At 37.6% G+C, this 16,290-nt stretch overlaps 1 protein-coding gene across 2 annotated transcripts in view; it reads right to left on the reverse strand.

The window, feature by feature from the left end:
* The window catches only part of DCAF5 (DDB1 and CUL4 associated factor 5), a 70,900-nt gene that overhangs the window by 49,226 nt on the left and 5,384 nt on the right, over positions 1-16,290 (reverse strand). For both annotated transcript variants that reach the window (XM_032112325.1, XM_032112326.1), the window contains exons 2-5: positions 11,772-11,915; positions 7,527-7,563; positions 5,018-5,157; positions 635-764 (exon numbers count right to left, since the gene is read on the reverse strand). In XM_032112325.1, the coding sequence (XP_031968216.1) occupies positions 635-764; positions 5,018-5,157; positions 7,527-7,563; positions 11,772-11,915 (451 nt within the window). The remainder of the gene's footprint in view (positions 1-634; positions 765-5,017; positions 5,158-7,526; positions 7,564-11,771; positions 11,916-16,290) is intronic.

Genomic DNA, 16,290 nt, shown 5'->3' on the forward strand with positions numbered 1-16,290 from the left:
TAATCTCTCATGCATGCCAAAGTCTGGTATCAGACATTGCATACATCCACTTTAGAACCCAGTCTAACCATATTTCAAGCTGCAACCTAATTCTCTTCATTTGTTTTTAACTCTGTGTGAATCTGGAAGCACATTATACAGTGAAATGATTATACAGATGTCTGTATCAGTCAGGAAGTCATGTAAAACTCATAAGCACTGAGTAAAGAGCTGCCTTGACCACAGTCTCCAGTCAACCACTAAAAACTGAGCTGGGCAGGAAAAACAAACTGTAAACCAGGCAGTGCCCATCACAGCTTCTTTCAGTAGTAGCAAGACAGTGCTAAATATAATGATGAGAACGTGACACAGCAATCCAAGTTAATCTGCAGTGGTGAGGCCAGGCAGGCTTCGAAAAAAATTACCTTAACACTGAAGATCTAGTCCCATTTTAAATCAAATTAGATTGTAAGTATGAAGAAGAACATTAATTATGTAAAATAATTGATTACCAACATTGTGATTAATTTTGTTCTGCATCTTTTCTTACTACCATATATTCTGACTTAAAAAAACAAAAACAACAAAGCAGCATGCCATCACTTCCCAAGGGAAAGAAATAACACAGCATAAAACAAGGACAGCCAGATCATACCTCTGAGGTTTACGAATATCCCAGAGTCCCACACCTTCCTTAGAGTTGGCAGTAGCCAGTAATCTGGGTTCTACTGGATTAAACATCACACTGTGAAAGGCTGATGGGTAGTGTGCCAAGCAGAAGGGCTCTGTTGAAAAAGTTAAAATTTCAGACGTAAGAACAAACAATGCATACAACTGTTTGATGCAAGGAGTTTGGCAGCTGAATATGGAAACAGCATAACAAGATCTGAAGATATGGAGACATGTTCAAACCATTTCTAAAGCTGACACATCCAAAGCAATATAAAACCCGGAGCTTTAAAATCCACCCACGTGTACATTAATTCTGTCTAAGTATGGAAAAGGACACATACTGAATTTCAAGACACCATTTTCTTTATGGAAGGTTATCAGAGTTTAAAACTAGCTATTCAAAGATCAAATATTTGAATCTCTCAAGGTTCACGACCAAATGATTATCTGGTAAGGACTATACATGGAGGCGCTTCTGAAATCTTCCTAGTAATATATGCCTGAGAGCTTTCACAGCCACTGCTGATTACCCAAACCATAAATGTAGCAGCAATTTCTTGTAAAGGAGAATAATATCACGAGAAATGAAATAAGTTTGTACGAAACTCAGCTCAAAGAAAGCTGCTAAAGGGAAAAGAAGCCTACCTTCTTAAGTGCTGTACAAACAGACAAGTAAGGTGTTCCTCTTGCATAAAAAAAACGTTAACAGCTCTTCCTGTTCACACACAGAGTAGAAAACATGCTCATTCAGACTCCTTCCCTCTCATAAGACTGTGTTTGGACTGCTACTCTGCCTTATTCATTACATCATAATACTGTCTTCATGAAGAGTGGGGAAAAGCCTTGACTCTGTTACCTTCTCTCTGTTTCTGTGAGCTTTACAGCTTTAGGCAGAGTCTAATTCTCTTCCTTGTTTGTATCTTTTGTGGCATGCTGCCACTCTTTCAATCAACCAGAATCAATCCCTATTTTGAGTCAGGGATTATGCCAGATTTTCCCATTCACCATTTACTTTGGAGCAACTCCTGTGTTGCTCATGTGCTTGGGAGACAGTTACTGCCCCGATCCAAGCCACCATGTGCAGCACCTGTAGCCCCACAGGCACCTCCAAAGGTATGGAATTTTCTTTCCTCATATCCCTCATTACCACATATAAAACATGGTTAAGCAGGCAACCCTCTCAAATTCCGAATACCTTATGAAATGACTGCCTATCAAGCAAATGAGAGAGAATTAACATTTACTTGTCTTGCCTCATCTGTATCCTCCTCTCATGCTCTATTACAAGTTTTTTCATACAGGGACTTTCCTTTTTAGCATTTTTTTAGCAGTGATGAAAACAAAGGTCTCTGACCACAGATGATGCTCCACGGTGCTATTCATTGTCATAGGAGTCAGAGGTAAAAAGAAGAAAAGAAGCCAACTTTTGTTCTGCCAGTCTGCCCAAAGGCTTTAGAAATTGCTGTTGGTCTGCCAGCAGCTCCAAACAAACACCAAAACTGACCTTCTATATTTGCATCATCAAATCAGAATCCTGCTGGGGCATAAAAGGCTGCGTTATTAAAATGGCAGCCCCCACTGAGAAGCAAAGGCCTGCATTAGCTGAGCGGAGAGACAAACACCAGATTGCCAAATAAAGGAGCTGTGTTTTAAAAGAAACTTTAAATTTGTGTATATTTCTTTAGTCAAATAATTGTTGCGAATTACCGGTGCTTTCCTTCTCACCTTTATTATAAATAGATTGGCACCACAGTTTTCTAAGATATCAAAGGTTGCCTTTCAGGAGAGAGATTACAGGACTTAAACTAATGAGGCACTAAGTCATTTCAATGAAAAGTAGGGGGATTACTTTTCTATTGTTCTTTATGCCCATTCACAATTGTAGCTCTTATACACCGGAGTATGAACATGTTTCTGGAGGGAGCAGCTCAACACCATCTTTAATAAAAATTGTAAGTAGGTTTATAAAAATCACTGCATAAATCACTCAGCAGTGAAAGACAGGGAGAAAGAGATGGTTCCTCTGCGTCTTTTAATACACTATTTTAAACTAGGAGATTATTTGAAAGACTTTAACAAGCTGGCCACTCAGGGTAACTAACTACACTCACACTAGCAGGCGTAGTGCCTATTCCCATGAAAACACCATTGCAGAAAAGGGCATTGCCCCTGTGACAAGCATTACATCGCAGTAAACATTGGCAGGGCTCACATATAAATGCTGACTCAGGACTACTGTATAAGCGTGGAAAAACCCTTTTTTTCTAAATTCAGAGAACCTAAAACATGACTCCAAAAAGCCCAAAATTACTACAGACAACATGTCTTCACACCATTTTCACTGATGCAGCAATCTCATTCAAAGCCTCAGCAACAGTAAAAGCAATAACAAAGTTTAACTACAACAAAGAAGGACAAACTTAATTTCATATAATTTCAGAAACTCAGATCAGATTGGACATTATCTTATGATGCTAAGCAGCTTCATACAGATGCATTTAAATACCTAGTCATCCCGACTGTTGACATCCACTGTCAGCAACAGGTAATTCTCCTAACAGAGATAGATCTTTATGATGGAGAGTTCAGGAGAAAGCAATAAAGCAACATTTCACTATTTTCAATTTGTAAACCATATTCAGTGTCTAGTCTTATCATTTGGATATTATGAAAACATATAAACAGGGATGAAGTTCCGTTTGGATTTTACGAAAGTAAAATATTCTCTACAGAGTGATTGAATCTCTTCTTTAATAAAGTTACTGACTTTTTATGCAAGGGAAAAGTGGTAGATGGAATGAGGACTAAATTCACATATGGTATAGTATCAAGTTTAGTTGCAGGCAGTTGGGATTAGCAAAGGGAGGTGCAGGGGATAAGAAACTGTCTAAAGGGAAGACAATAGTTCACTGTGCTGTAAGGGACTTATAAGGGACTTAGGAGCAAGAGGGGTGTTATTAATGAGTTCCTCAAAGATGTAAAAGACGCGATGTAGATATTTTTATTAAAGTCGGCAATACACACATATGAAGAGTGTACATTGTTTTTCAGAATGTTTAATAAAATTTCTACATGGAAAAGAGATAAGGGGTAATATGATTGTGCCAGAGAAATGCACAAAATTGTGCTGTGCTAGTATGTAAAATTTTTATTTATACTTATACAAAGGCAATATGCCTGAGGTAGGGAGGGTATCTATGAGCAATCTATTCTGAGTATTCTGGTGAGGCTTGTCAAGAAAAGACCTATCTCTGGTTACTCATGTTCATTAAAGCCCTCAGGATGCTAGAGGGCTTTAAAAACTCCTGTGAGACTATAAAGTATGTCTTGTTTCAGCTTTCATTTCCAAGTCAAAAAGGGACAGAATTGCAGTCTAGAAGAGTGATGAAATTCACTAGGCATGGAATAAGATAATTCATTTAAAACATCAGCTTTGACCCAACAACAAATGTGTACAAAATACATTGATCTGGATTTCAGTGCCATGAATAATTTTCCTGTAAGACCAGTAGAAGCTACTGGTAATTGCATTTTAACAGCTTACAAAAAAAGATGAACGTTTATTTTAGCTATGAATGAAGGCAACCATATTCTGTATCTTGCAGATTGCTTAGTGCTCTTTAGGATTAGGTAAACTTGAAGATTCATTTACTTAAGTATTACTTGAGTACTCATGCACTGAAATTCAATTATTAAGGCATTTCTCTCAAATTTATGTAACTACAGTTTTAAACTGAGATTCCTCAGTGTCAAAACCGCAGCTGTAAAAACACAGGTTAGTGTTTTGAGAAGCTGCAGGTTTGTTACATAAATCAACAGTATTCAGCTCTGTTTCAGAAAAGAAAGATTGAAGTAATAATTCAACTTCCCTTTTATCACATAAAGGCTCTAAGTTTCCATACAAGCAGAAAACATTATGTATAAGTGTATCAGGGTCACAGGAAGTATATAAATAGCTTTGGAAACTATTCAAATCAAAATAACAGCTTTCTAAACATATTTTTTTCCCACCCTAGGCTATAGAAAAAAACCCAAAAACATATTCCCAATTGCTTGCAAGTTTGGCAAGATGTTCTCATTGAAAAAACATTCCCTCCACTGCCCCTTTACTCTAGTTAAAACCTATTCATACCAAGTTCTGTGCTAGTCTGCACTATATGCTGGTACTTTATAAAGTCATTTAACACAGTAACACAGAACTGTAAAGACCAGGGCTTGCCAATCACCGGCCAAAAGAATTTTGCCTCACTCTCACCTTTCTCCAAGACTCACTGTCTCAATTATCCCAGATGAACATAACTTTTCTCCTCCTTGCCTTGCATGAATTCTTCCTAAATGAGCTATCTTTTCCTTCTAGAGATCTTACCTCCATGGGAAGACTCTCGGATGTCCCAAATAAGAACCCGGCCATCATCTGACGAACTAGCAAAGATGTTGTCATTTACTGGGCTCACTGAAAGGCCATACACTGCATCTTCATGGGCAAACACGTCCAAGGTCTCCGTGCTGGAAAACAGACACAACATTATTATTCTTCCTTCTTTTGCTATTGTTTTATAAAGCAAAATATTTACCATTTTATCTACCTAATAATACTTAATGACAAATTTTCTGTAATTTCGTAAGAAGACCCTTGTGTTTAATTAGACTAAAAAACAAACAAAATGCCCACGTACAGTGACTTCATGCTATGAGGAAAAAAATCTCTCAAACTAAAACCCAAACATTAAAAACTTCAGATACTGCAAGATGCTATGGAACACATGTTGTATTAGATTAAGTTTGGGAAGATGTAATGGAAAAGAGGAAGAAGCCTTGCGACCTCTGGAATCAATTTTTACTTCTTAATGTAAAAAGGAAACAAGACAGAAGTTCATTCTTTAATACAGGCTTCTGTTTTGTTCAAAAGTTCAGTTGAAACTCACATAAGAGCAGCTTTCCAGATGGCTTTTTCAGTAAGCTTTCTTTGTTTTTCAGGATAGACCAGACCTACATTTTTCCATGTAGAAAAAATGGCAAAAAAACCAACAAAATAAAAATAATCCCCCTAAAACTATACCTAGATTTCAGCCATTTCATTTTTTTTTTCTAAAAAAAGAAAAAGCACATTCTCTATTCTTTTCCCAATGTTTTAGATCATCTAAAAAGCTGGAAATAGGGGTATAGAGAGGCCAAAAGCTGAAATACTAAATCAGAAGATCCTGGGACTGTTTTATTTCTTTTTAAAAGCCCGTTTATTTCTTTAGGGAATAAACTTTGTATACAAGCCCTATATGCCATGGAAGCTCCACCAAAGAGATCCCACATAAAATTTTGCTCACATGGCAAGTGATGTTCATAATGGCAGATATACTAACTCTGTCTCAGGGACCATTAATAAAAAAGGTGGGGGGGAAAGCAGTTACAGAAAAAGCCATTTAAAGTTACGAAAAAGGAGTTGACAGACCTATTGTTATCACTAAAAAGAGATTAACTTTCCACAGAAATCAATCAGAATTTGGTGTGTCAGACTACTAAGGTTTCTTTTAGAAGATCACACAAAATAGAGGAAAGAATTCTGTATGAATTACAACTGGACTTAGCATACCTAAAAAGATAAAAACCTGATAACAAAAGCACATTAAAAATATGTACATATCAAAAAGACTTGTTAAAACATCTCAACAAGACATAGAAGGAAAAAATGTGTTACATACAAAAGATAAAATGACAAAGATCTTGTAGAAGCTTAAAAAGTCAGAACACAATAAACACCAGCATCTAAAATTGACATTTCCATATTTAATTAAAACAAGAAAAACAGAACACTAAACAAAAAACTCTCCCAAAACCAACCCTCCCCCCCAAAAAAAAACCAAACACAAACAAAACACCCCTCCCAAAAAGGCCTAAAATGTTAAAACCAAAACAAAAACTCCCCAAACACTAAACAACATGGTATTCCTGAGAAAGCATCAGAACAGAAGACGAAGTTACTTTGGCCCAGCTTGCATGTAAGATTTATGCAAGAAGCAGACATAAGGTACAGTGGAAGGCAGATATACACTGAACAATTCAATGCAAAAGGCTTTGGACAAACACATCAAGAAATATGTCCAGATTATGTTATTCAGGAAACTCAAAGAAATGTAAGGTTTTATATTTCTCTGTTCTTACATATATCTCTTCCTGCTTTTTCTTTATTTTCTTGAGTTCAAGTTAAATGAATGGTCAATGCTTAAATCTGCAGAAGTAATTAGCACAGACCAAAATTTTAAATTTTTTTTTTACTTCAAAAGCAGTAAGCTCAATGGACCTGATATTTAGAGAAGTCCAATTCAATATTTTACCACTGCTGTATTAATTACACTTTGACTAACAGCTAAATCTTGATGTAGCACCACAAAGCCTAATTCCCAACTGTTTTGCAGTTTTGGTAGAAAGTAAGTATCAAAACCAATATGCTTCATGTTAGTGTGGAGAATCAGGCAGCTGCATCCAAAGTTTTAAAAGGAAGTTAGGTAGGCCAAGCACTAGCCATCTTAAACACAAGTCAGGTGAGTCTGTTGAAAAACACGAAGTCTGTATGTGCCAACAGTTGCATATGTGCCAGAATAATCTACTCAGAAGCTACTATGCTGCCTGCAGGAGAGCATATATATTTAAAAATCATTCTCTTTACTAAGGTCAAAATAATACAGAACCCACGTGCTGAAAAGAAAATGGGGTGATGGGGAATACTTCATTCCAGTTACGAATTTAGATAAATAAAAAGCAAATTTCAGTATTAAAGCACTGTTCTTCTCCTAAACCATTAATTTAAAACAGAAAATGCCTCCAGTGAGTTGACATCAAAGGAGTTCTTGAAGCAGTTGAAACACAAACTGGGTATTTACCTTTCAACATCATGGAGTATAACTTGTTCATCATTGCCTAAAAAGAGAAATATAAGCAATTAACACCATGCTCTAGCGGTTAAAAAGCATTATAGTGAAAAGAACCCCAAACCACCTTCTTAAAAAAAATTTGCAATTTCAAAACCAATATTGAAACCAAGAAGACTAGACCAGCTCAGCTGCTACTTGGTTACCCTCTGCTCAGTTATATGAAAGGCTCCATGTGATATTGCCAGTCATTACCAAATGTACCAGCAGTTTCATCTGCCACTGCTCAACAAATAATTCTATTTAAATATGCTACTAATCATTCTTTGTTCAGTTTGAGCTTGAGTTTTGGGACATTTGCAATAAAGACTATAACATGAAGCAGCAAAACACTTTTAACTCTCATGAGAATACAGCTTTCTTCCTGCTCAAAGGACGCTCCATAAAAAGATCGTGGATGGTGAAAAGAGATGTCATAAATGAAATGCACACGGCTCCCAGATCAAATGCTGCCAGCTAACACTGTCAGCATTCAGGGTTTTGCAACCATTGAGAAGGCATGAATGAGACAGCCAATGTAATTTCTTCTATATTAACAAAAACCAAACTAAGTAACCAGACAATCATGTCACTTTTCTTTGATCACTCCATTGAATACAAGGGAAACTAACCACATGTGTGCAGGCTAACAGGGTCACAGACACTAAGGAATTCCAGTAGCTCATGCAGAGTTTTTCAAGCAACAACAGATTATTTTTTGAGTCCCTGTACTGAATATTTTATTACCTAAATTTGGCACCTCCTCTTTAGAAATATTTAAGGACACACACTCCTATATGTAATTCAGAAAAACAAACAAACAAACGCAAATCAGAAAGCCTGCAAAGTCATATTTTTATGCTCTGTATATCTTAGTAGTTGTGATGTAGAGTTGTGAAGCTTTCCTAGTGCACACTAAAGACAGGTTCAGAAGGAGCAAGATTTCATGTTATGATTCTTAAATGTTCAGTTGACTCAGTTTTCATTTATCCCATACATATTTCAGTTGTATTCCGTTTCAACAGAGAAGTATGAGAAAGTTTCCCTTTGACTAGTGAGGTGTGAGAATTTCTACAACCACTTGCTCTTTGCCCAGGCTCCTAGTAAAATCGTGCCAGCCTTAGATTACTGCAGTAGCTCATCTTTTCCATGGTACAATAAACAAGTCATTTAAGCGTAAGTGTCCTTTGGTAATTAATTGTATTTGGAACTGCCCATTATACATTATTACACTATTTATACTTAGTAAAACTACTCTAGTGCCTATGTAGTGAAAAATGCAGCCTAGTTTCTCCAATGACAAAATTTCCTCCAGCAGACAGTCCTGGCTCTTCAGTCTCCATCCAGTATGAACACAATCATTCCAGTTGCCTGGTTTCAGGCATCTAGTCATCATGGGATCAAATTCCCTTCCATCACAAGCTTCAGAATGGGAAAGAAAGAATGAAGGGAAAGTGGAATAACCACTGTTTTCCTCTGTTCTGTGTGTGGGAGGAGAAAGTAGTGACAAAAATCTAACCACAAACTGGTTGCTTCTGGTGAGGATCCATCCCTGCAGAAAACATCACTGCTGTTCAACCCAGGGGGGTTCCCACTTACAGTGTTCTTGCTTTAACACTGGAGAGTTCATTCTTCATTGAGACTAACTGGGTCATAATTGTGTACACAACTGCGTCATTTATAATCTCTCTTGTTTTGATAACTGCAGCTACAACCATCAGAAAGACAGGAAGGGTCTGCCATTCCCTTCAGTTACTATACTTGTAAGGGTGAAATACTGCAGAGCACATACAGGGGAGCACAGTTAAGGTGGCCTAAAACCCATATCTGTCATATAAGCCCTAAAAGAACAAATTCAATTTCCTGTAGGTTTATTTCAGCTTTTCATATACCTAACATTAAGTGCAAAGAAAAAAAAGCCCATGCAGTTTACTAGGAAGGGACCTTGCATTTCAAATGCTGCTCTACACTCAGTGTGTGTGGACAGAGAAGGGCAAAAATGTTCTTCAGGGATGGGAACTTTTTGGGACAGTTTTTTCCTCCAGAGATTACATGCAAAACACTGTCCACTCAGTTCCTGCCTTCCATTTTTGTAACAGCTCCATGGGGTGCTTGCTCCTTCAAAGCAAAGAGCTCTGAAATTCCTTGGATGCAATCCAATCTGTACTGAAGTGGAAAATCCCTTCTCCTCTGTTATCAAGAGTTGCTTTAGGGAAAGGTCATCAGATCCTAAGTCATTAGTCGTTGGCAGTAATTTATTAACAGAATAAATTGAGCTCTGTGTGACCTGTGCTAGTTTCCATATTCTAATTTTTAATTTTGGGGTTTTTTAAAGTATTCCAATCTTCTATGATTTAAATACCACTCCAAACTCAGGTGTGGGTGTGGGTGTCTGTGTGACAACCAGTAGTTCCTACGACCCACAGTTCTTTCAGACTTTTTAAGAATCTCCCAGAACATCATTGAGTGAATAAATATAGCTATCCCCATTTTACCAACAGAGATAAAACAGATGGTACATCTAGGCCATGCAGCAAAATGACTCGTTACAAGGGATCCAAGAGCCAGACTCACAGCCCTTGCAGATGAGCTCACTGAATCTTGATGGAACAGCTGAAAGAGTTCCTGACTCCTCCAATGGAAATAATTTCTGGCAGAGTCACAGTGTTTTTATGCAAACTGGAGGAGGAAAAAGATATGAGAACGGCCAGTTTCTCTGTGCATCAGCTGTCACAGCTCCTCTAACCTGGCATCTTAGCAAAAAATCCACCATAATCAATTATATAAATCTTTAAATGCAGGTGTTAACTTCAGTAGCAAGGTACAATCAGACCACTCTTCTGCCTTTCCTGTGAAAACAGCAGCCTCTGACAGCAAAGCCCAATGGACAGAGGGCTGAGTTGGACATGAGAAAATACCATTCCATCTGGTCCAGCAAGACTTGGCACACTTCATTCTTTGAATATTCATGTAAGGTTCCATTTGTCTGAATTCAAACTAAAGTAAAAGAGACTCTGGCCCAAAATTCCACTGGAATCACTTGTGCAGATATATTCATTTGAAGACAGCGTGTACTGCTGTCTTTCTCATAAAACAAACAGCAGTCCCCAGAATAAGAAGATAGGCATCACTGTTTGACAGTCTAGGGGTTTATTCCACCTGAGAAGTATATCTGAATAATTTCATCCTTGAAATCTGACACCATCTTAAGCTTTGTCATGTCTTTTTTTTAAAAGCGATATTATAATTTTAACACAACACTGAAGGACGGGAAGCTTCCACCATACACATGAACTCAGAATCAATCTCTAGCACTGATTGGCAGTTCACAAGTCTTGGTTCAAAAAGGCAATGAAGGACTTTGACCAAGTAGTCTCATAGTACCCTAAAGTAAGTCTAGCTGTATGTTAATGGACATATTGATGGAAGATACAAATTCTCATCCATTTTACGACCATGTCAGATAGTGGAAATGAAGTACAGCAGAAAATGACACTTGACTGCATTAACATTCTTGTGCCTTTTTCTTCTCAATTCAATTTTCCTCCCTATCTCAATACCTTAAAAATCAAGTGGTGAAATGGACCTAAATTACAGAAATTATTACCCCAGAACAAGTATATGTCCACTTTCCTTACCTTAGTTTTAAGACCGAATTAAACTTTCTATTAAAAAGTAGATTTATATTAAAAAGAGATGAGAGCAAAAAGGGTTATCAGAGCCCAACGTGCCAACAAGTTCTAAAAGGCAGAGGCTTACCTAGTAAGAACTGAAACGGGGTCTAAGAAAACATGATCCACCAATAGATGGCAATAGTCCTTCATGAGCCATCTAAGGTTGCATTGAAATCAGACAGTAGCAGCAAAGATTTTCAAGCATAAGGCTTGAGTGCCAGAGAGAATGCAGGGTCTGGTACAGCTAAGAGGGAATACCAAAGACAATGTTTTCCATAGTCCTTAGCACAAGTAGGGGCAGACTGGACCCAGGATTCTCGCGATAGCTTGAGACACGATGTGCTTACACCGGGGTTTGGAAAAAAAAACGGCAAAATTTAAAATGTTGTGCTAGTTAAAGGATTCCCTGTTCCCAAATAAATTCCAATTGCTGATTAAGAACACCTTCCAGATCTCATGTGGGGCAGGATCTCACTCATGGCTTCTACTCCAAGGCATTCACAATACATATTCAGGTGAAATCAGGGTGCTCTTCCTTCCTTACCTCCAGAGAATACTTTTGTATTGCCACTGTTGAAAGCTAGGCAGAAGATGTTAGAGTGATGCTCCCCTTTCAGCTGAACTGGTTTGACTCTTGAGTGGATGGCTTCTTCCATATGCCAAAGTAAGACCCGGCGGTCATCGCCTCCTAGAAGAAATAAAGGAAATGTGCATTACTGCCAGAGCCATGTGTAAATTGATTACAGACAAATTATTTAATTCTGCAGCTATTCATAAAAAGCTTTGCTAAAACCTTAATTAGCATTAAAAATGTATGCCTTTTTGGATATATAGACACACATTTACATTAAGATGTCATGCAGTCAGGTATTCAACTAAAACTAATGAAAACAGAGCAATCAGCAGGAAAAGTTTGAATTAAACAGCTGCCATTCTGCCAACACATAGTGACAACCTATAGCAACCTGGAGACTCAGAAATTTACTTCTATGTAAAACTCCGTGGAAAGCTGTAGGTGAATTACATGCCGAAGTAATTCACATACGCATGTTGGCAAAATGCTTCTACACTAGCTCCTTGTTGCCAGCATTGCTTATGTTATTCATAAAATACGAACTTTTCCCCCCTTTCACTGACAACTATATTTCCTCCAGCAGTCTTTCCTAAGCCTTCATAGCACAGGTTGGCTCAGGACTGACAGGTGGCCATAAAAAGATTTTACTGAAGCATTCAGAAGTCTTCAGAATGCACAGTTATGTCAAGCTTCTAGATCTGTAAAGGTTAAGACAGACATTTCTGAGGTGAAGTCCTGACAAAGGGAGTACCTGAGAAAGGAAGTTCAACTCGCTTGCTTTACATCTTGCTGTACTCCTAATTGCTTGCCTACATGCATCTCTCAGTTCAGAACTCTATACATAAATATATTTAAGTGCCTCCTTCTCTTTCTGGCAAACAGTTATATATATAATAAATACTAGACTTTTCACGCTTCAATTGCATTAAGTTATTATTTATTAGGAAAAAAAATAAATCAAGATACTATTGTATTGGTCAGCATTCAACAGCAATTTTGAATGCCTGTAAAATCTGAATAAGGTTTCTTCAAGTCAGACTCAAAATATTTTTGGTATCTGTCTTTAATAACAAATGGAAGAGAATGGCATCACAAGTGAAATGTGACACTAGAAACATGCTGATTACAGTTAGAACATTTTACTGATTCTTTGCACAACCAAAAGCCTAAACTCAGAGCCTTTTGAGCTGCTATCCAGAGGACAAAGGCATCAAAAAGAGAAAAAAAGAAACCAAAATTACTTGGGCTGCTGTTTACTTACAGAAAAGGTAAATGCATAAATAGATTTCATTACTGCTGTTAATCAGATTTCTTGAAACTTTTCACATCATATGTTGCTATTAAGGAGTTTTCCCATGGAACTGGATTATGTCAAACATCCTACAAGTAAATAGTCTCTCAGCCTTTGAGTCTCCTAAAAGATTTTATGACACTTTGATAGACAGTACAGCAGCATGTTATGATTACCCATGCTCCATGAAATTGTGTATTCCTCCTCCTGATTTTGTACTTAGCACATCAAACGAGATTACATGATACAAAGATTTGTGATGCATTTGATAACTGCTGAGAATGAGTCAAATCTGATGGATCCAAAATCTCATAGTAATTTATAGTCAACTAAACTGATGGGAACTTATATTCCTTTCTGTCCAGAAATAGGAGAGAAAGTTGCATTTGCACTCTAGTGATTGCAGATGAGCTTGTAATAAGGAGACATAGAAATACATGAGTCTCAAAACATATGACCACATTATTCAAGTTAAGCTTAGGAAGTAATTGTCACACTAAATGTGTCTACTTCCCAAAGCTGCCAACAGCCATGTCATAATGTTATCACCACCTGAAAAACAATTTAAGCAACATTTAACACAGGTGAACACCAACATTGCTTCTATCATACTTCATTTATTGCCCTCCCTAAAAGACATTTCAGGGCAAAATATAGTAACATATTGTTGTTATTTGTTACCATAGCAAACCAATTTTCAAAACCACTGCAGTAAGTCTACACATCCTCCTAACAGCACAGCTGTCTAGGTGTCTCACTTCAAGAGTAAACTCATAATAATCATTTCCACCAACCACTGTCCAGATGCAAGTAAAATAATTAAGACATCCACAGAAAACAAACATTACTGTGGTTCCCAGCACACATACAGTATGGTAGGAGTAGGATAAATTGCAACCTGTGCAGAAAATTGTTAGTGTGAAAAGTTGCCGCTACCTTCTCTTTTATCAATTCCTATACCTTGGTGCCTGTTTTCCTCCACCTTGGAAACTACTTTTCCTGTTGGATGCAAATGTCTCCCTCTTCCCAGACACCTAGATCTCCATGAAACTTTGATGGTGGCACATTCCACATCCTAGAAGCTTTTAAATGCTCCCCACATTTATGCAATGCTGTCCCTTCTCCATCTATCTATTCTCATGTACATCTTTTTCTTTGAGAACTTCTACATCTGTTCATTCCTCAGTTTTATTTCTCTCATACCCCACTGAGACATAAAAGTTCAACAAAATAAGAACATTAACTGTGTTGGAAGTATGTTCCCTTCTAATTCCAATTCAGCTATTCTAGAAATACTTCTGACTTAAGGCCAGTTCCACCAGAAAGAAAAAGTTACCCAATGTGTTGGACCACAGAGGATTTGTGGGAAACAAGACACTTCAGCAGTCCCTACATCCTCACACAAGAGAACAAGAAGTGTTAAGTCACAGGCAAATAATACCCAAGAAAAGGTAAATCTTAAGTGCCTGAAACCAGGAAAGGTGCAAATCCACAATCTCCATTACCCAAACCTGACTCTTTCCATAAGAGGGAAGAAAGGAGGGAGGTACACGTGTATGGACAGGTATACAAGGAGAAAGCAAAGAAAATGTGAATATATAGTTTTTATGCTTTGTAGAAAGGAACTATGATTCATCAGACACAAACTGCATACACATTATGCAGCATGAGTTACAAGTCTGAGAATTACAGGAAACTTCAGGTCCATAGCATTTGTTACGTGCAGTACATCACCAAATGAAGATTAATTAAAATGCTTTCAGTTTATGGTGAATTTATTGTGCATGTACATCAATTCTACAACAACTGAGGCAGAAGCCACATTCTTAACATAATATAGAGCATATACCAACAGCAACCGGTTTACTACATATCTGCAAAACCTGGATATATGGCTTCATATGAAAATACCTTAGTCAACAAGGCTCCACATGTGGATTTTCTGGAAATTAAAGATCCACAGAGAATTTGTAATTTTTCAGTCCATGGTGTCAAAACCAATAAGTTTGGCATCTACAATGAGGAAATAGCTTTATTTTCATCTTATTTTGCAGATTCTGTTTAGAACTGTATGACTGACAATTTGAAAAGTAGAAGTTTGTGTGACCCAGCTAAGAACTACACAATGCCATTCTACAGTTACTTTTCAGAAAGGAACCACATTTTAAAAGATCTAATTAGTCAAGTACTCCAGTGCTCATTACAGGAGCAGGGTCAAACCTGCTTCTACAATCAAAACCAAAGAGAGACAGGAAGAGAAGTCTCTTCCTTCTAAACCCAAAATAATTTGAAGGGGGCCAGAACATACCCATGTGAAAAGCAAATCTATTACAAACATTATGTGCATAGCTCACGAAACACACTTGAGCTCCTGTGTACTAACAGAAGCACTTCAAAATCATACCATTCAGGATTGAAAAACTGCAGTTTTAAAGTGCATTAACCTTGCTGATTGTGGACAAAGCTCAAGACCACCACTCCCCTTTATCTCCCATATACCAGGTCCATTTGCTAAAGAACCTACATGGCAAGTGGGCAATACTTCTAAATCATAACATTAAAGATTAGTTTTATTGCTTGTGTCTACTCCAGAAATTGCATGAATCACAGAAAGCAGGATTGGATGATATTTCAAGAAGTTGATCATTTAGTTGGCCCTGGCCAAAGGCAAAAGACCAGACTCTGTCAGAATTATTCCCAGAAGATAAGTCTCTAGTTTGCTCCTAAAAAAAACCACTGCTGAGGTAGATTTCATACCCTCCTTAGGCAGCCTATTTCAGTTCTTCATTATCCTTGCTGTTAGGCAGATTACCCCATTATATCAAGCCTGAGGGTGCATCTTGGCATTACATATAGTCCCACTCCCCTTGCCCTGTGCTCCTGCTGTTTTCCTTTCCATTGGATTCAGTGGCCATTCAGGCAGGGGGTAAGTTAAAGAAGTTGACCTGACACAAAATCAACTGACAGACAAACAGCCTGTCCCTACCTATTCCATCCCCCTGATCAGATTCTTCCATCATACCAGTTTCAGACTTTAAATTACGAAAATGCCACAGTGCAAACAATGAAGAGAAATAAGTGAATGAGTTACAGGATAAAAGGAAAGTGCAAGATCAAACAGCATCCTAAAATCTTTCTTCCTATAATTTGAGACCATTTCTTTGTCCTATTCCCAGTAGACAAAAAAGAGTTTACAAC

The sequence above is a fragment of the Corvus moneduloides genome, chromosome 6 (genome assembly GCF_009650955.1).
Source record: "Corvus moneduloides isolate bCorMon1 chromosome 6, bCorMon1.pri, whole genome shotgun sequence".
NCBI classification, from domain to species: domain Eukaryota; kingdom Metazoa; phylum Chordata; class Aves; order Passeriformes; family Corvidae; genus Corvus; species Corvus moneduloides.